The 20,363-nt window shown below is 45.9% G+C and overlaps 1 protein-coding gene across 1 annotated transcript in view; it reads left to right on the top strand.

The window, feature by feature from the left end:
• fam185a (family with sequence similarity 185 member A) overlaps positions 1–20,363 on the top strand; it is a 49,109-nt gene that overhangs the window by 5,265 nt on the left and 23,481 nt on the right. The window contains exons 3-4 of the mRNA XM_078419712.1: positions 1,610–1,702; positions 3,941–4,079. Coding sequence (XP_078275838.1) covers positions 1,610–1,702; positions 3,941–4,079 — 232 coding nt within the window. The remainder of the gene's footprint in view (positions 1–1,609; positions 1,703–3,940; positions 4,080–20,363) is intronic.

Here is a 20,363-nt window from a genome sequence, read left to right as displayed (position 1 = left end):
TGGAAAACTATAACTCTATACTGGATGGAATTCTTGTTCTGCCATTCACACTTCACGGATTTGCAATGTTTCCTTATTGTGCACAATTAAGAGTTCACCCCCAACGCCTGCAAATTTCTGACCTAACGATAATCGTGGAACAATTAGTCTTTATAATTGTGTTCAACCAATTGCCTCACTTTTTAAACTTTAGTATGCTCCCATTTTCCCCACTTTGAATTGGGCTGAGTCGTTTTCTTTACTGGTCCCATTATTGCTGTCTTTTACTTTGCATGTTCATTGACGTTTAATCTCCCCTGTATTCTGTTCCATTCCTGGTTTTACCTGTTGGTTCTCCCTCTTTTTTGCATGTTAAAAAGTTGGATATTATGAAAGGTGACCATTTGAAACATGAATTCTATTTTCTTTAACTTCCTTTTTACTTCAGGTTTCTTGCTTTGCAATACTTGTGTTTGTGATACTAAATGTTTGTGTATTTTAACTGATTTTTTTTCGAAACACTTTTTACATGTATAATTGTCTACTTCCAGTCCCGTTTAATGCTAAAATTTCACAATCTTGAACTTTGGAAATGGCTTTACATTGGCACATGGCACAGCAGTTAATGCTGCTGCTGCTGTTGCACGATAAATTTTAATTTAGTTTATTATTGTTACGTGTCATGAGGTACAGGGAAAAGCTTTTTTTTAATGTGCTACCCTGTCAAAGAAAAGCATATACATGAATACAATCAAGCTATCAACAGTGTACTGATAAAGGCACCATCTTGGATCTTGATCCAGTAATTTAATCTTAATTGGCTGGGTAAATGTTTTAAAAAAATTGTCCCTAGTGTGTGTAGGATAGTGTTAATAGTGTTAGTGTGCGGGGATCGCTGGGCGGCGCGGACTTGGTGGGCCGAAAAGGCCTGTTTCCGCGCTGTATATATATGATATGATGATGATGATAGTATCTGTGGAATTTGCACAATCTCCCTGTAACCCACATGTGTCTCGTGTAGGAGCTTTAGTTTCCTCTGTCACTTAATGGACAGTAGGTTAGCTGCTTTATAAAGAAGAATAATGGGCATGTGGGACAGAATAGGTTACAGGAAAGTGTGGGATTGAGACTATTGAGAATGCTCTGAGAATTGGCATAGACACTCAGCTGAATGATTTTTTTTATTTCTCAAGAAAACATTAGAAATATGGGCAATTTTCTATTTTTGATTTATATTAGAAATATAAGCACTTTGCTTTTATCAAAATAGTTTTACTCCAAAATTTGTGTTGCCTACTGATTAACAGGATAGTGAATCAACACTTTATGTTCTAAGTGTAGGAAAAAAAACTGCAGATGCTGGAGCATTTATTTTATAATGAGTGTCTACTTTATGTTCTACTTTCTCTCAAGTTTTATACATGTTAATTTTGGGCCATATTATGTTTTTATCTTAAATTGCTGAATGCTACCACCGTTGATGGTTTTTTTAAAAGTACCTTGATGGTATGAAGAAAGCTAGAAATTACATTAATTTGGGTAATTTTGTGTTAGATGTGTTAATATAGATTTTATGTTTATTCTTGGGTGAAGTTAAGTTTTGCTTTCTTTTGTTCATTATGCTATCCAGGCCCATAAAGTCAAAGTGCAAAGCAGAGGTGGAAATGTGATCTGTCTAGGAACAATCCATGGAAATGTAGATATTCAGACTTCTAATAAAGGTGTAAGTTACATTTTATTTCTTCCTCTTGAATTAATAGTTTTCACAATGCACTGAAGTTTGGTGATAAACAAGCAGTAAAATTAAACCATCCATTTCAGACAAAAGACTCATTTAAAAAAAACAAATCTGAAAACAAGTACTGAGATTCATTTCAAATGAGATTCATAGCATATTTTAACTCCTGACAAGAATAGATCATGCAACAAAAGTGGCTTATATCCCATCAAGGGGCAATAACCTTTTAGCCCACAGTAGCACGACCACTTACTTGATTCTCAAGCATACAACCATTTTATAACATGGATACATCTCACTTCCTCTCAAAGCTAAAATTAATTGCATGCAGAATAGAATCTTTAAAAATCACTTTAACTCTTGTTTTATAAGAAAAATAACTGCAGATGCTGGTACAAATTGAAGGTATTTATTCACAAAATGCTGGAGTAACTCAGCAGGTCAGGCAGCATCTCGGGAGAGAAGGAATGGGTGACATTTCGGGTCGAGACCCTTCTTCAGACTGATGTCGGGGGCGGGACAAAGGAAGGATATAGGTGGAGACAGGAAGATAGAGGGAGATTTGGGAAGGAGGAGGGGAAGAGAGGGACAGAGGAACTATCTAAAGTTGGAGAAATCGATGTTCATACCACAGGGCTGCAAGCTGCCGAGGCGAAATATGAGGTGCTGTTCCTCCAATTTCCGGTGGGCCTCACTATGGCACTGGAGGAGGCCCATGACAGAAAGGTCAGACTGGGAATGGGAGGGGGAGTTGAAGTGCTCGGCCACCGGGAGATCAGTTTGGTCAATGCGGACCGAGCGCAGGTGTTGAGCGAAGCGATCGCCGAGCCTGCGCTTGGTTTCGCCAATGTAAATAAGTTGACATCTAGAGCAGCGGATGCAATAGATGAGGTTGGAGGAGGTGCAGGTGAACCTTTGTCTCACCTGGAAAGACTGTTTGGGTCCTTGGATGGAGTTGAGGGGGGAGGTAAAGGGACAGGTGTTGCATCTCGTGCGGTTGCAGGGGAAAGTGCCCGGGGATGGGGTAGTTTGGGTAGGAAGGGACGAGTAGACCAGGGAGTTACGGAGGGAACGGTCTCTGCGGAACGCAGCGAGGGGAGGGGATGGGAAGATATGGCCAGTGGTGGGGTCCCGTTGTAGGTGACGGAAATGCTGGCGGATGATTTGTTGGATCCGCTGGCTGGTGGGGTGGAAGGTGAGAACGAGGGGGATTCTGTCCTTGTTGTGAGTGGGGGGAGGGGGAGCAAGAGCGGAGCTAGGGGACGTAGAAGAGACCCTAGTGAGAGCCTCATCTATAATGGAAGAGGGAAAGCCCTGTTTCCTGAAGAATCAGGACATCTCTGACGCCCTAGTGTGAAACACCTCATCCCGGGCGCAGATGCGGCGTAGACGGAGGAATTGGGAGTAGGGGATATACTTTTTGCAGGAGACCGGGTGGGAAGAAGTGTAGTCGAGATAGCTGTGCGAGTCAGTGGGTTTATAGTAAATATCCGTCACTAGTCTGTCTCCTGTGATGGAGATGGTGAGGTCCAGAAACGGAAGGGAGATGTCGGAGATAGTCCAGGTATATTTAAGGGCAGGATGGAAATTGGAAGTGAAGTGTATGAAGTCAGTGAGTTCTGCATGGGTACAAGAGGTAGCACCAATGCAGTCGTCGATGTAGCGGAGGTAGAGTTCGGGGATGGGGCTGGTGTACGCCCGGAACAGTGATTGTTCGACGTACGCGACAAAGAGGCAGGCGTAGCTAGGGCCCATGCGAGTGCCCATAGCTACGCCTCTGGTTTGGAGGGTGGGAGGAGTCAAAGGAGACTCTTGTTTTTGGTCATCAGCATGCTCTTCATTCATCTATTCACTATTAAGAGAACAAACAACCTGCGCCCAATGCCATTACATTATAATCGTTATCATGCAGTCAAGAGTACCTTTTGGCATTTATTTTGCTTTCTGGGAAATTTACTATCACACTTCATTGGTTTTTTTTAATAACCAGAAAAAATTGTGAATCTGTACTGAATAAGGGATTTCAATCTGTCTTGTACATTTCATGAAGCATTTTTTTGGCATACACGAGCATTATATCCTTGCCCTAGAATTCCATAACCCAAGAATGTTTATGGCATTAGAGTGAAAAGCTTTTTTGTTTATTAAGTAAGAAATCAATAATTTGTGTTCTTGTCAAAATTAAGCTGCATCTGCTCAAACCTTTCATTTTTTTTACTATAGGTTGTGGACATTGACAAACTTCAAGGAACAACCATGAGTATTTCCACTACCACGGGTACATTAAAAACAAAGTACATTTATGCCAAGTCTTCACATCTGTCTTCTTCCATTGGGAATATTGAACTTGGAAACATTCATGGTAAGGATTTTATGCTAGCAATAACCAATGCTGATGGGAAATTGGGATCTAATACAGTTCTTTTTTTGTATTACTTCACAGGTAGAAACAAATTAGATAATTTATTTTATAGATATAAATAATTGTAATTTCCTGGAAGGTGGAATGGGATTTTTTTCTTCCTACCCTTTGATTTGAAACTTTAAGCATCAATGGTTCATGTATAATGCTGAGATGCAAACAATTTCTAATTAATTGTGGTGTGTAGTGACCAAAATGGAATACAAGATTTGGGTAACAAAATATCCATGAAAGTATAGATTTAAGCACACAATATGTGCAGGCTTTTTTTTCTACAATCCTTAAAACGTATTGTAACAAAATATCTGCAGCTAAGTTTTGGTTATCATTGCCGATGTGCCAAATTCATGCAGGGAAAAAGCCAGGGAATTCTTTCTTAATATTTAAAACAATTCATTAGTGTGCTCGTGCAAAATTCCTTTGTATCTGGCAGTAGTCTGGGAGGAAAGGGGCCTCACAACATTCAAATTTTGCTTTGGGAAGTGCAGCTGAGGAGAAACTTAAGTCTAGAAATAATGTCAGCACTGAGTTTAACAGTAACAGCAATTCGGATTCTCTTACAAAATTGATGAAATTGTCTGAATTTAAGTGTGAAACAGCATGGAATAGTGCGCATCCAGAAACTTGCTAAAATATTTCTTGACAGGATCTTGCTCAGTTTACGATCAAAGAAAGGCATCAAATCTTTAAGGCACTTTCATGTTGAGGGTCCATAAGGTGACCTCAGTAGTCTCCTCCAGGAGACTTCAGTAGTCTCCTCCAGGAATGAAAATTCTTTCATAACCGAGCAACGCAGAAATAAATTTTATGTCCTACCAGTACATATCTGGGTGATTGGCACAATTTGTACCCGTAGAGTGAAAATCCTCATAATAATGAGGTGGCAGCATAGGGTGGCGCAATGGCACAGCGGTAGAGTTGCTGCCTTACAGTGCCAGAGCCCCAGGTTTGATTCCGACTACGGATGTTGTCTGTACGGAGTTTGTTCGTTCACGCTATGGCTGCGCGGGTTTTCCTGGGGTGCTCAGGTTTCCTCCCACGTTCCAAAGACGTGCAGGTTTGCAGGTTAATTGGCTTCTGTAACCTGTGTGTAGGATAGAACTAGGGTACGGGTGATTGCTGGTCAGCGCAATCTCAGTGGGCCCGAGAGTTCTGTTTCCATGCTGTATCTCTACACTAAACTAATGGATACATTGTGCATAGGTCTAAATGCTTTGTGAGATGCCACTCGTCAGGAAATGCAGTGATGTTGTAGCAAGCCTTTTAATTAATTGAATTAGAGGTTCCTTTGTTCAGGTTACAACCAGTGTAAGTGGAGTCACAAAGCTGGCTGAGAGGAATTTGTATCTGTCATCTGGGATCGACTACCCAATTACAGTATTGACATACAATGTTGGTGATGATTGGAGTGTGGAGAGGATCACTTGGTCTGAAATTGCAAGATCGAGTGCAGCAACAGCTCTTATCAGAGTTCTTCTGGTTTGTGCAGCCCATGTTTTCCTCTTGTACTCAGCTGGAAGCTGAGACTGTGTGTATGGCATAGGGATATCCTTCTTGTGACTTTCATCCGACTATTTCTCCCCTTGTTTCTGCTCTTCAGGTTTTGTCTAATGCCTCTCAATCTCCAGCTGTCCTTAGTCTGTTGTGGCCTCAGAGATGACGCTGGGTTTGACAGTGACTACACTGACACTTGCAGTAGGGTGAACTTGTGATATTTTATTTACAGTGGTAAGAAAGTCGAGGACGACATGGGACGCTGTCCCTCTCCATTACAGCACATGTACGATGACGCTGCTGATCCCAGGCCAATGCCAGCAGTTTAGTCTTGGTCTTCGAAGGAGGAGTTGGCTGCGCCTAACGGCTGCGGCTCTCTGGCAGTCTGTTGTCTTTTTTTCTTTTTTTTGTTTGTGTCGGTGTTGGGATGGTTTTTGTTTCTGTTTTTGGCTGTGTATGTGTGGTGGGGGTGTGGGGTGGGGGGGGCGGGGGGAAACCTTTCTTTTATTGGGTCTCTTCCCCGGGGCGCGGCTCGGCTGCGGGCCTTAACATCGCCCGGCGCGGCTCGGCTGCGGGCCTTAACATCGCAGGCGCGGCTCGGCCGCGGGACGTTTCAGTGCCCGGTGCGGCTCGGCCGCGGGACGTTTCAGTGCCCGGTGCGGCTTGGCCGCTGGACTTAACATCGCCCGGTGTGGCCGCGGGACGTTTCAGTGCCCGGTGCGGCTCGGCCGCGGGACGTTTCAGTGCCCGGTGCGGCTTGGCCGCTGGACTTAACATCGCCCGGTGTGGCCGCGGGACGTTTCAGTGCCCGGTGCGGCTCGGCCGCGGGACGTTTCAGTGCCCGGTGCGGCTCGGCCGCGGGACGTTTCAGTGCCCGGTGCGGCTCGGCCGCTGGACTTAACATCGCCCGGTGTGGCCGCGGGACGTTTCAGTGCCCGGTGCGGCTCGGCCGCTGGACTTAACATCACCCGGTGTGGCCGCGGGACGTTTCAGTGCCCGGTGCGGCTCGGCCGCTGGACTTAACATCGCCCGGTGTGGCCGCGGGACGTTTCAGTGCCCGGTGCGGCTCGGCCGCTGGACTTAACATCGCCTGGTGTGGCTGCGGGACGTTTCAGTGCCCGGTGCGGCTTGGCCGCTGGACTTAACATCGCCCGGTGTGGCTGCGGGACGTTTCGGTGTCCGGGGCGGCTCGGCCGGGGGGCCTTCCATCCCCTTGCGGGGGCTGTGCGTGTCGTTTGCCTCGGTAGGGGTCGAGCTGCCTGTCCGTGGGTGCGGGGGGAGGAGAGGGGAAGTTTTGTTGCCTCCATCACAGTGAGGGATGTTTGGAGTCACTGTGATGGATGTTTGTGTTGGGGTCGGGTGTCCTGTGTTCTTTTCTTTTTTGCTGTGTTTTGTGTGACTGCTGAAATTTCGCTCGGTGTTGTGCCGAGTGACAATAAAGTGTTGTTATGTTATGTTATGTTATGGTGAACTCTGGCTTCTTCCTGTAGTTCACCCTTGCCTTGAGAGGAGATGCTGACGGTACAGGTTTCTTCCTGGCAGCTTGGCTTTGGGCTTGAAGAGGCTTCGCTGGCAGTCTCTGGATAGTCCTGGCGACTGGTGCTTGTCTCTGTCTGTGTGTGGACGCAGTCTTCATTGTCTGGGTAGGACAAAGTTCTGGCATCACAGGCTTGCCCCAGCCACTAAGTCTTAACCTCAGTAGAGGGACTGGCTGCCCAGAGTATCTGGGCAGTCCAGTCTTGACAATGCAATGGCACAAATGATCTTGGGTTTATCCCTGTGGCTCAGTCTTCCTCAAACCTGCAACAGAGGAATACACCAGCATGGAGGCTTCCTACTTTGTCTTTCTTCTTTCTTTCATTTTCTCACCTGCTTCTCCTCTCACCCTCTCCCATTTCACCTCTGACCGGAATGCATGTTTTTTTTGGGAGTAGGCTGACAAGGTTCAAATGACCAACCAATATCAGCTAATTGGATGCAGCTGTTACCAATGATGCTAATGATTGGCCTCTCCTGACTTGTCTGCCAGGTCAAGGGATCAGAGCAACATCCAAGGGAAAGGGCGCTGTCATGGTGTATTGCAAAGTGTCCCTGGAATGATGCAGGCAACAAAGTTTCATCACGAATAAACCAGGGGTATTTTTCACTAATATTCTAATGTTTGCATAGTTCTCTTACTGGTGGGAGCAGCTGTTGAAACATAATGTAGCAACTGTCCTTCAGGACCCATTCTTATGCTGAAATTGTCCCGCAACGGAGATTCCCCAAGGTGAAGGTCACATGTTTCCCAGCATCAGGAAATTCCTTTTGCGATCCACTGCAAAATGTGATGGTGGAACCAATTCCCATTGATGGAAAGATCTGTGTTTTTAATGGGAACCCTTGTTCGTGCACAAATGCAGATCATGGCTTGTCCGTACCCTGTGTTCATCAGAGGTCTGGTTAAGAAGTGGTGTCAAAGACACTATGATGGGCATGCCTTTGCCACCTTACCCTGAGGTCCTTGACCCCCTCCAACAAAAATAGTCAGTTAGAGCCATAGTAAGGCCTGCAGCTGAGATATCCAGTGGTATAACAAATTACAAAGAATATCTTATCTGCTGAATTTTGGAGAATGACATATATTGCTTTCAGCACATTTGGATATCTGAGCAGCCTCAGTCAGTTCTGGGGATGACCAGTTAAGTCTCCCATTGTCTGTAAGGGTTTTCTTTTTAACTGCTGAAAAATGCAACAAATTTGTATGATGTGGACCAATAAAACTTTGAGCACTTCCATGATGTGGAGTGGAGCTGTGAGCTCCAATTTATGTTGATAAAAGCAGAAACATGTGTGAAATTAATGACATCATTAGATGTGCGCCTAATGCCAGAAAAAAAATAATCAATTGCATTATTGTGGATGGAACATTTAATTGCCTGCTCCAGAAAATGTTTTAATCCAGGAATGATGGATTATTTTTATGTTTTGTGCCTAAAAAAACAGACAGTGTAATCCATTTTCTGAGCTCCAATCTTTCCCTGGAACCCCAAGTAAGAGAATGAGGGAAATATGGTAGAGAGTGGCGAATAGGATATGGTGCTGCTTCAGAATGTGGCTGCAGTGCCGGTAAAAATCATTAAACCATTAAAAATCATTAAAGTGCTAAGATCAAATCCTACAATCAGTTCATGTTGTTTGACTCAGTTGGATGGAATTGCATTTATTTGAATGTGAAGGGTAAGGCAGATGAATTGGGGCACGGATAGGTATGTGTGATTGGGACGTCAAAGCTGTTATGGAAACCTGCTAAGAGGGGGACAGGACTGGACTTAATGTCTCAGGATAGGTGCGACAGGTGAGATAGAGGTGTGGGTAAAGAGGAAGAGGTCTTGCTTTATTGATTAAGGAGAAAGTCACGGCATTATCCAAGATAACATTACTGATGGTTCGTCCAGTGAAGATATGTGGGCGGAGCTGAGAAATAAAAAAGGACTGATCACCTTGTTTGGAATGTACGATAGGCCCCTAAATAGTCAACAGGAATTAGAAGAAATGTGCCGAGAGATTGCAGGCAGTACAAGATTAATAGGGTTTTCATAGTAGGGGACTTTAACTTTCACAACATAGATTAGGACTGTCATAGTGCCATGGCTTAGACAGTGTAGAATTTGTCAAATGTGATCAGGAAAGTTTCCTCAGGCAATATGTAGAAGGCTCTATAAATGAGAGTGCAAAGCTTGATATACATAGCAAATGGTAGTAAGGAAGCCTGGATGACAAGAGAAATTGAGGCTCTGGTCAGCGAAACAGCAGGCTGCATAGGCTAGGTATAGGCACCTGACACCAAGTGTATCGCTGGAGGACTTTCAGGAAATAAGGGGCCCACTTAAGAAGGGAATCATGAAGTTAAAAGGGGACAGGAGATAACTCTGCAGATAATATTACAGAGAATCTAAAGAGATTTGTGTACGTACATTAAGGGAAAGGAGTTAACGCGAGAGAGAATAAGCCCCCTCAGAAACCAAAGCAATAATTTCTTTGTGAAGCCACAGGAGATGGGCAAGATTTCTCTTCTGTTTTTACCATGGAGAAATAAATAAAGACTGGGGAACTTGAGACGATTAAGGGAGATATCTTGAGGCAGTCCACATTACAGTTAAGGATGTACTGGTCTAAGCCATGTGAAGGTAGATAAATCTCCCGGGCCTGATCGGATGTATCCAAGGACACGGTGGGACGCTAGAGAAGAAATTGCAGGAGGCCTGGCTGAGATGTATGAAACATCATTCGATACATTGAGATGACAAAGGACTAGTGGGTGGCTATTGTGTCTCTATTTAAGAAGGGTTGCAACGAAAAGCCAGGGAAGTATAGACCAGTGAGCCTAATATCTATGGTAGGCAAGTTACTGGAGAGGATGCTGGGCTAAGATATTTTGGACACACAGGGACTGAGTAGGGGTAGACAGCATGGTTTTGTACGTGGATCATGTCCTACGAATCTGAATTTTAAAAATTGAATTGAATAAGTTTATTGGCCAAGTATATACACATACAAGGAATGTGCCTTGGTGCTCCGCTCGCAGGTAACAACATGAACATACAGTAAACAATTAAGAATAAAGCATAAAACATTAAACCATTAAGAATAAAACATTTTAGTTTAAACATGTGAGTGAAATAAATCAGAGCAAAAAGAGGCTACAGACTTTTGGTTATTGAGTAGAGCTACTACTCGTGGAAAAAAACTGTTTTTTATATCTGACTATGGCGGCTTTGACAGTCCGAAGTCGCCTTCCAGAGGGGTGCTTCAAAGAGTTTGGGGCCAGGGTGAGAGAGGTCACAGATGATCTTGCCCGCTCGCTTCCTGGCCCTTGCAGTGTACAGTTCATCAATGGGGGGAAGGTTGCAGCCAACAACTTTCTCAGCTGATCGAACGATTTATTGCAGCCTCCAGATGTCGTGGTTGGTGGCTGAGCCAAACCAGACCATGATGGAGAAAGTGAAGACAGACTCTATGCTGGCAGTATAGAATTGGACCATCATTGCCTGTGGCAGATTGTGTTTCCTCAGCTGCCACAGGAAGTACATCCTCTGTTGGGCCTTTTTGATTGTGGTCGATGGGTGGGCCGCCCATTTAAGGTCCCTGGAAATGATGTTTCCAAGGAACTTAAATGACTCCACAGATGTGACTGCGGTATTGTTGATGGTGAGTGGGTGGAGGGGAGGGGGAGCTCTCCTAAAGTCTACAATCAGTTCCACTGTCTTAAGAGCATTGAGCTCCAGGTTGTTACGAAGGCATCAGGATGCCGTCTGTAGGCACATTCCTCTCCATCCTGGATCAGTCCAATCAGGGTTGTGTCATCCGCAAACTTGAGAAGCTTGACAGAGTCTGTGGAGGTGCAGTCATTGGTGTAGAGAGAGTAAAGGAGAGGGGAGAATACGCAGCCTTGCGGAGCTTCTATGCTGAGGGTCTGCTGGTCTGAGATGTGTTTTCCCAGCCTCGCATGCTGCTTTCTGTCTGTCAGGAAGTTGATGATCCACTAACAGAGGGGTTCAGGCAGAGGCAACTGGGAAAGTTTGGAATGTAGTAGCTCTGGCACAATGGTGTTGAATGCAGAGCTAAAATCCACAAACAAAATCCTTGCATAGGTCCCCTGGTGGTCTAGGTGCTGGAGGATGAAGTGCAGGCCTAGGTTAACTGCGTTATCCACCGATCTATTAGCCCGGTATGCAAACTGCAGAGGGTCCAGCAGGGGGTTTGTGATATTTTTCAGCTGGGCCAGCACAAGTCTTTCAAAGGTCTTCATGACTACAGAGGTCATTGCGACAGGCCTGTAGTAATTCAGACCAGTGATCCTTGTCTTTTTGGGTACAGGGACAATAGTGGAGACTTTGAAGCAGGCAGGGACAGTACAGGTTTGCAGGGACTGGTTGAAAATGTCTGTGTAGACCGGTGCCAGTTGTTCAGCACAGAGTTTGAGGGTAGAGGGGGAAACATTGTCCTGTCCTGGAGATTTCCAGCTTTTCTGTCTCCTGAATAGCCTCTCCACCTCCTCAATTTCTATTGGGGAAGGGGTCCCAGGGTTATGTTTCTGTTTATCGAACCTGCAGCAGAACTCGTTCAGGTCGTTGGTCAGCTGACGATTGTCCAAGGTGCGGGGGGTTTTCTTCTTGTAGCTGGTGATTTCTTGCAAGCCCTTCCAAACTGAAGCAGAGTCATTTGCTGAGATTTGTATCAATGATTTGGGTGAGACTGTGCAAGGTATGATTAATAAATTAGCAAATGACACTAAAGGGGGTGGTATTGTGGACAGTGAAGATGGCTATCGAAAATTACAGCAGGAGCTTGATCAGCTGGGCGAGTGAGTTGAGGAATGGCTAATGGAGTTTAATGCAGAGCGAGTTGTTGTATTTTGGGAAGTTAAATCAGTAGGACGTGCACAGTGAATGGCAGGGCCCTGAGGAGAGTTGCAGAGTAGAGGGAACTAGACTACAGATACATAGTGTTGTGTTCTTTAAAAAGATACAGTGAGTCCGACTGTGTTTTTACGCGAGTGTTTATTCAACCGCACATCTGCTCCCCCGGGCTCCTTCCTGTCGCCCTCTGATGACCCCCTACCAATAGACCTGTGTAGTCTTAAAGGCACATTGCAATAACACCACATCTCCCCTTTCTAGAATCAATCGGTAGACTGCGGTTGATTCACCAGACCTTAGAGGATTATTCTGCCTCTTTAGCTGGAAGGTCTGTTCCTATCTGAACTAAATTAATTCAACATAAGTACATGTAAACACATTGTCTTAGTGAAAAGGATTTTACCCTTTTCACTAAATTAGAAAAACATTTTCTTTAGAAACTCTTTTTTTTCACTTATAGTTCAACCTATCTGGTCTCACCACTCTTCTCCCAAACCTGGTTCTGGGAGTGGATGGCAGTTCTGGAATGTTCTCTTTTGGTGGCTCTGCTGAGCTCTGCTGTGGAATGTTCTCTTTTGGTGGTTCTGCTGAGCTCTGCTCTGGAATGCAACCCGGGAGTTGCTCTTTCATACCACCCCCACTCTGGTCCGGCAAGGGTTTCATGGGAATTAGATGGCGACGGTTTCGCCTGACCGTCCCATGAGGTCCCTCCACGATGTAAGAGCGGGGGGCGGTGTGGCTGCCGATCACAGCTCCAGCTTCGCCTTGATCCGTGACCCACACTTCTTGTCCGGGAAAGAGCCTGTCGAGACTCCGTGCACGATGCCGCAGGTTGTACCGTTGTGCATCTCTGATTCTCTTCTCCTTTTCCTTCCACGCAACCACTTCATTGTCGGGAAGAGCAGGATTCAGCAGGGCTGGAAGTGTTGGTACCGTAGTGCGAAGCCTTCTCCCCATAAGGAGTTGGGCTGGGCTGTACCCATTTTGCAGTGGGGTCGCTCTATATGCAAGTAAAGCGAGGTAGGGATCCGCCGCTTTCTTCAGGAGACCCTTCACTGTCTTGACTGCACGTTCGGCCTCCCCGTTACTCTGAGGATATCTCGGGCTGCTTGTGACATGGCGGAAACCATACGACTTTGCAAACGCAGCAAAGGCGGTTCCGGCAAACTGAGGCCCATTGTCTGTGACCTATGTCTCCGGAATGCCGTGACGTGCAAACATTGATTTGAGGTGGTAGATTACATCTGTCGACTTTGTGGGGCTGAGTGGAGCGATTTCCACGTATCTCGATGCATAATCCACTACAGCAGGTAGTTCTTGCTTCCCAGCATGAACAAGTCAGCTCCCAGCTTTTGCCATGGTCGGCCTGGGTATTGTGATGGCATCAGCGGCTCTGTGTGGTTCTGTCTCTCTTTGCAGCATGTCCGGCAGTTGAGGACAAATTCGTTCAGCTGCTGACTTAGTCCAGGCCACCACACTGACCGTCGTGCACGCTCTCTACACTTCACCACTCCCTGGTGACCTTCATGTAGTCTGGTCAGCACGTCGTTCCTCATAGTTGAGGGTATGACTAATCTGTCCCCTTTGAGTAACAGTCCGTCATTTACCGTGAGCAATGCTTGTTCTGCCCAGTACAGCCTGAGTGCCGGTTCAATGTTGCTATTCGTTGGCCATCCTTCCTGACACAGCTGCATTACGCGTGCGCACACACTGTCCCTTTTTAGCTCCGCTCTCAACTCATCCAGGTAGGCAGTGCTTGCCGGCAGGTTCTCTATTATCATGTCCACATAAATGTTTGTATTCTCAAACAACTCCTTTTCGTCAGGCGTTTCCCCCATTTTCACAGGAGCACGCGACAGCGTATCAGCTGTCCACAGACACTTTCCTAGCACATGAGAAATGGAGTAAGAATAGCGCATGAGGCGCATCTGGAAACGCTGAATCCGTGGAGGGAGAGCATCCAGTGCCTGTGACCCCAGCAGACTCAGGAGAGGCTTATGATCCGTCTCCATCTGGAAGTGTTTTCCGATGAGAAAGTTGCGGAACCTTTCACAAGCCCAGGTCAGGCCCAAGGCCTCTTTCTCCACCTGCGCGTATCTCTGCTCCATCTGTGTGAGAGATCGCGACACGTAGGCTACCGGTCTCCACTCCTCATCCCATTTTTGGAGAAGTACACTTCCCAGACCGTAAGATGACGCGTCTGCTGAGACTTTGCATTCACGGTTCGTGTCGTACATGGCTAGTACAGGTGGGGATACCAGTGCATTTTTCAAATCTTGAAATGCTCTTGCCTGGTCGACGCCCCACAGCCAGCAGTTCCTCTTTGACAGGGGGTCTCGCAGAGCCTTGTCTCTCTCTGCTAGTTGCAGGATGAACTTCCCCAGCTGGTTAACCATTCCGAGAAAGCTCCTCAGCTCACTCACATTGGTCGGCTCCTCCATCTTCCTTACAGCCTCAGTCTTGCTCGGGTCAGGACTAATGCCACTGGAGGAGAGGACATGACCAAGAAAGGTCACCTCTTCCTTCGTCAGGTCACATTTGTCAATGTTAAGCGTAATGCCCGCCTTTTGGATCCTCGCCAGCACAGTATGCAGACGAGCGTCGTGCTCCTCTCGTGTTTGGCCCCAGACCAGTACATCATCCATGTGGCAGACGATTCCCTCGAGTCCCTCTGTGACCTCTGACACCATTCTATTTTGAAAGTGTTCGGGGGCAGAGGCAATGCCGAAGGGCAGCCGCTTGAAGTAGTAACGACCGAAGGGTGTGATGAATGTTGTGTATTTTGCTGAGTCTTCGGTCAGGGGTATTTGCCAAAACCCCGTGTTGGCATCCAACTTGCTGAATATTCTGGCTCCAGCCAGCATCCCCAGTGTTTCCTCCACCGATGGCAGGATGTACTTTTCTCGACACACCGACTCGTTGAGGTTAGTGAGATCGACGCATATGCGTACGGCTCCTGTCTTTTTCGGCACCACCACCATGCCTGAACACCAGTCAGTAGGCTCTTCAACCCTGGTGATCACCCCCAGGCCTTCCATGTGGGACAGTTCTCACTCGACTTTACCCATCAGCGGCAACGGAATCCTTCTAGGTTTCTTCAATGAGAACGGTTGGGCCCCTAGTTTTTTAGCTTGATGGCATACTGCTGTCGTACCTCCCCGAGACCGCTGCATAGCTTCGGGTAGCTAGTCTTAAATGTCTCTATGGTGATGCTGTCTAGCCGAACCACAAGCTCCAGCTTGCCGATAGCAGGCCTCCCCAGCAATGCAGTGTGCAGGTGTCGTGTGACGTACACATCCTCCATCACCCTTTTCTCTCCTTTCACCAGGAACAGCCCAGCGACGCCCACAACTTCTAGTGGACTCCTCCCGGGTCCCAGCCAGTGGCTTGGTTGCTTTACGGAGGGTAGGTGGATCGCTGTCTCTATAGATCTCTTTAAACACGGTGTGGGGTAGGACTGTAACATCGGCGCCGGTGTCAATTTTGAATGACACGTTTTTATCATTTATGTCAATGTTTACCATCCATGGCTCTCCATCGGCTGTGACGCTGCCTAGGAACATAACATCCTCGTCCTCTTCAACTTCCTGCACGGTTTTGGGTGATCTACACACACGCTTGTAGTGTCCCTTTCTCCCACATAAATGGCATTTCGCATCCTTTGCCGGGCAATCCTGCCTTGGATGGGACGGAGAGCTGCCACATTTATGGCACTGTACACTTTTCCCCCTGCTGTCTTGGGCGCTGTGTGTTTTGAGTTGGTGGCCATAAGCCTGGTGAGGTTTGTTTTTGGCACCATTACTACTGCTCTTATACACTCTGTCCACAGATTTAGCATCACTTGTCTCTGTCCTGGTGTCACCTCGCTGAGAAGATTGTTGCCGTTTCACCTCCTCACTCTGCCTCGCCATATTGACGGCTTTTTCGAGCGTCAATTCTGCGTCAAGCTGCATACGTTCGGACAGCCGCTTATCCATCAGTCCGACAACAAGCCTGTCGCGTATCAGCTCGTCATGTAGCACCCCGTAGTTACAGTGCTCTGCCAGCGCATATAACGCAGTGACAAAGGCATCCACTGTTTCATGTTCTCCCTGCCTGCGCATGTTGAACTTGGCACGCTCATAGATTATATTTTTCTTTACTATGAAAAATCGTTGGAAGCCATCGCACACCCCTATGTACGTTCCGCTTTGTGCTACTGTCAGGTTTAACCCGCGCAGAACATCGTCCGCCTCATCTCCCATGCAATAAATCAGCGTGTTAACTTGATTATCTTCGGAGAAGGCATTCAAGTTACTTGCCAGACGGAACCTTTCGAACCTCCGTATCCATTTGGCCCACTCTTGCGGCTTTGAAAAGTCGAAGGACTCCGGAGGCTGGATGCTAAATATAGCATTTGGTCCTACCGGGGCCCTCTGTGCGTTGTCGTCTTGCATGTCGCACTCTTCTTTCTCTTTTGCCGTCAACGAGCTCCAAACGATAGTTGTTCGACTCAAAGTACACTTCACGCACCCTACAGGACTTCTGACACCATGTTGTGTTCTTTAAAAAGAAACAGTGAGTCCGACTGTGTTTTTACGCGAGTGTTTATTCAACCGCACATCTGCTCCCCCGGGCTCCTCCCTGTCGCCCTCTGATGACCCCCTACCAATAGACCTGTGTAGTCTTAAAGGCACATTGCAATAACACCACACATAGTTCCCTGAAAGTGGTGTCATGGGTAGATCGGGGTGGTCAATAAGGCTTTTGGATATATTGGCATTTATCATTGAGGATATTGAGTCAAGAAGTTGGAATGTTATGTTACAGTTATACCACATGTTGGTGAGATTGCATTTGAAGTATTGCAAATAGTTCACCCTGCCATAGGAAGGATATTATTAAGCCAGAAAGAATGCATAAAAGATTTTAAAGGATGTTTCAGAACTCGAGGGCGAGAGTTAGGGCAGCCTCAATCTTTATGCCTTGAATATTAAGGGGTGGTCTTAGAGCTGTATAAAATCATGAATGGAATAAATGGGGCGAATGCCCAGACATTTCTCCAGAGTAGGGGAATCAAGAACCATAGGACATAGGTTGAAGGTGAGAGGGGAAAACTTAAGAGGAACCTGAGGGGCAACTTTTTCCACACAGAGGGTGGTGGGTACATGGAACGAAGTGCCAGAAGAGTTAGTTGAGGTTAGTTCTATAACAACATTCAAAAGGCATTCAGACATACAGAGATAGGAAAGGTTTAGAGGAATATATATGGGCTAAACACAGGCAGGCGGGACTAGAGTAGATGGGGCATTTTGGTTGGTGTGGATTAGTTGGGCCGAAGGGCCTGTTTCCATGCTGGATGACTCTATGAATCTATATTGCTTCACTCTATCTGCCCCTCAATACAATTAATCATTATGTTGCAACACTGCAGCACCTTCTTTGGAAACACTACCTCAAACAGCAGGCTGCCCCAGATAACTATTGCCACCTCCATTCAGTCTTCACAATGTCTCCTGCAGAGACTTTCACAATTTGGACAGGGAGGTTCCATATCTTTGCTGTCACAAAATCAATATATAAACTTCTCTCGAAAAATGGGATATAAACCAAGAAAACAGGAGCTGAGGGTGAATCCACATTCTTGTGTTCTCTCATCACCTTCATTCACTCCGCAACCCCCCCCCACCCCTACTCCTTTTGGGTTGCATGATTTGTTCATTTAGTTAACAGATTTGGAACAGAGGACCGGAACAGTTATGGCATATGTTAGAGTTACTAGGTTAGGAGGTAGATAGCCAGGAAACAGGTCAATTATGTCTAAAAACTGCCAATTGTTTGGAAAATAATCACTGCCTTGCTCAAGGTTATAAAAATAAAAAAATTGTAAAATCATGTAAATGTTCTGAGTTTCAAATTGTATTTGTATTTTTAGAATGCAACATTACAATTACATAGGCAAAAGATAATGCACAACTTCAGCCGTAACAAACAAGAGATCTGGTTTACGTTTGTTAGGAGTGAGTAGAGAGCATTTCTGCGTACACATCAAAAGATCTTTGCAATTTAAAAATGTGAGCTGCAGAGATGGAAACGGAGAACATTTGCATGCAGGCTCAAAGCATTACTGATTTGGTTCTTAAACATGAACATCAGAAGACCTGTGCCTAGTGAAATTTTGCATGAAATTCAAACAAGACAGAGAACCATCACAAAGCATCTTCAGTGCTACTATGTTGTGCTTCGGAAATAGATACCCATGAGTATAGCATAGGGAGAATAAATCCTTATTGCTTTTTAAAGTTTTATCACAAATGCCAAGATGTAAGGAAATACTTTATTGCTGGAAGTCATGTAAAGTGATTCCTTTTATTACATTTTGCAAATCAAAGAAAACACTCCTCGCTATAGCAAAATATCTATCTATCTATCTCTCAGGTTGCTTGTGTGAATGTGTTTATGTGTGTACCATGCCCTATACACAGCCAAAATGGTACAGGACAGCGCGACAATTTTAGGCGCACCCTACTCACCATTCCCCTGTTGTGTGAATAAACCCACTAATGTTACTTTGTAAAAACAATTTACCTAATAAACTTTAATAAATGCGCTCCCCTCCCCCCCCCCCCCCCCCCCCCCCGGGAGGACTGCCACCCGTCCCAGCGTGCCCCGCGCCTGACCTTCCTCCCATGGTGCAGCATGCCGCAGGGGCGGTGGTAGAGGGTCCAGTAAGATGGCCGTCGCTGCCGCTCCCACTCTCACCCACCCACGGCCCAGGGAGATGCTCCCTGCCCGGCTACGGGTCCATGCCGTCGCCAGCACATGGCCACGGAGGCACTCCCCGCCCGACAACAGCTCCATGGTTGGGCCGAGGGGGGAGGGGGGTAGGGAAGTGGGGTATGGGAGGGAGGGGGAGGGATGGCGGGGATGGGGGAGGGGTGAAAGGTGAAGGGGGAGGGATGGGGAAGGTGTGATGGGAAGGGGAGGAGGGGGTGCTCCACCAATGCAGGAGAGGTTTGGACCCAACGGGTCCACTTGGTCTAGGATATTCTATATTTATCTATAACTTGAAGCTAATTATAAACATATAATAGAAAACATTGCTTTTAAAGTACATGAGTGTATTTGCAATGTTAAGTACCAGCATTGTGAGAGTTAAGAGACCAGCATGTGTAACGTTTTGGTTTGAAACACGTTTATGAATAAACAAAAAATGTGGTCAGTTCATTGATCCAGCCTGGGTGTTTATGTTAAAAAAATCACTGCAGGGTGAAATTACATATTGAACCAATTTGGCTGCAAATCAATGCAAGTCCAAGTTTAGCACTGAGGAGAATGGCTCTTTGTTCTTTGTTAGAAAAGGCTCATTCAAAAATAGATACTAAAGTGCACTTGCATGGAACAATCGTGTTTTTATTTTGCTTTTTTTGCAGAATAAATATTACTCAGTTGTTGGTTATAACTCTCTTAGGTGGTAATTTATCACGGATGCCCTACTAAAACTGTAATCCTGACTGTTGTTGTGACTTTGCCAAGAGCCAGCTCAAATATTCCCTGCTAAGTATTCATTTAGATTTTTGGTGCCAGAAAGTCCCTCTTGGGATTGTCTGCCTTGTACCTTTTGGGGGGCCATTTGGGTTGTGTGGTGGGCTAAGGGAAGGAAAAAAATCCAGTGGTATTGTTGCAACTTGTAGGTCCACATTGATTCTTTAGCTTTGACCAAATTGTTGCTCTATGTAAAATGGGAAAGATCAAATTGTATGGAGCCAGGCTGCACTGTTCATACATTTTGAGATTAATTTTACTGTCTGATATCTCCTTCAGGTTTCTAGTGTTGCATTATTTAATCAAATCTACAAATTTTCTTTGCATATATTCTCTTCCATGAAGTTCTACAGTTGCCAGCATCATATTTCAAGTATCAGGGTTGTTACTTTTACAGTTGCTTCTTCCCTCCCCTTATTTCCTCCAGCAGCAGGAGGTCTAATTTAGTAGCAGTATTTTTGACTGCCTTGACAGCTGGCTAGGTGGTAGGGCACTTTGCCCGCTTTCATAATTTTTGTAGGCAGAACTTGTTTTGGCCTGCAATGAATGATTTTTTCCAGTTATTCACAGGAGTATCATTTGGGAAAATCACTTTCCATTTTGTTTCAGTTTTTCTATAGCAAAATGACAGTGCGTGGAACTTCCTGCAAAAAAATGGGCATTGTTTTAGTCTGGTGATTCTGGTGCCAAGTACTATATTGGAGATTGGGTAGCGTCTATGGAGGGAAATGGACAGATCTAGGCCCTTCATCTGAACATCAGTGACCAAACGCAGATCAGGCAACAGCTCCCTTGAGTACCCGCA

This window comes from Rhinoraja longicauda, chromosome 23 (assembly GCF_053455715.1).
Source record: "Rhinoraja longicauda isolate Sanriku21f chromosome 23, sRhiLon1.1, whole genome shotgun sequence".
Lineage (NCBI taxonomy): Eukaryota > Metazoa > Chordata > Chondrichthyes > Rajiformes > Arhynchobatidae > Rhinoraja > Rhinoraja longicauda.
Note: the sequence above shows the minus strand (reverse complement) of the source record. Positions and strands in the feature narration are given on the sequence as shown.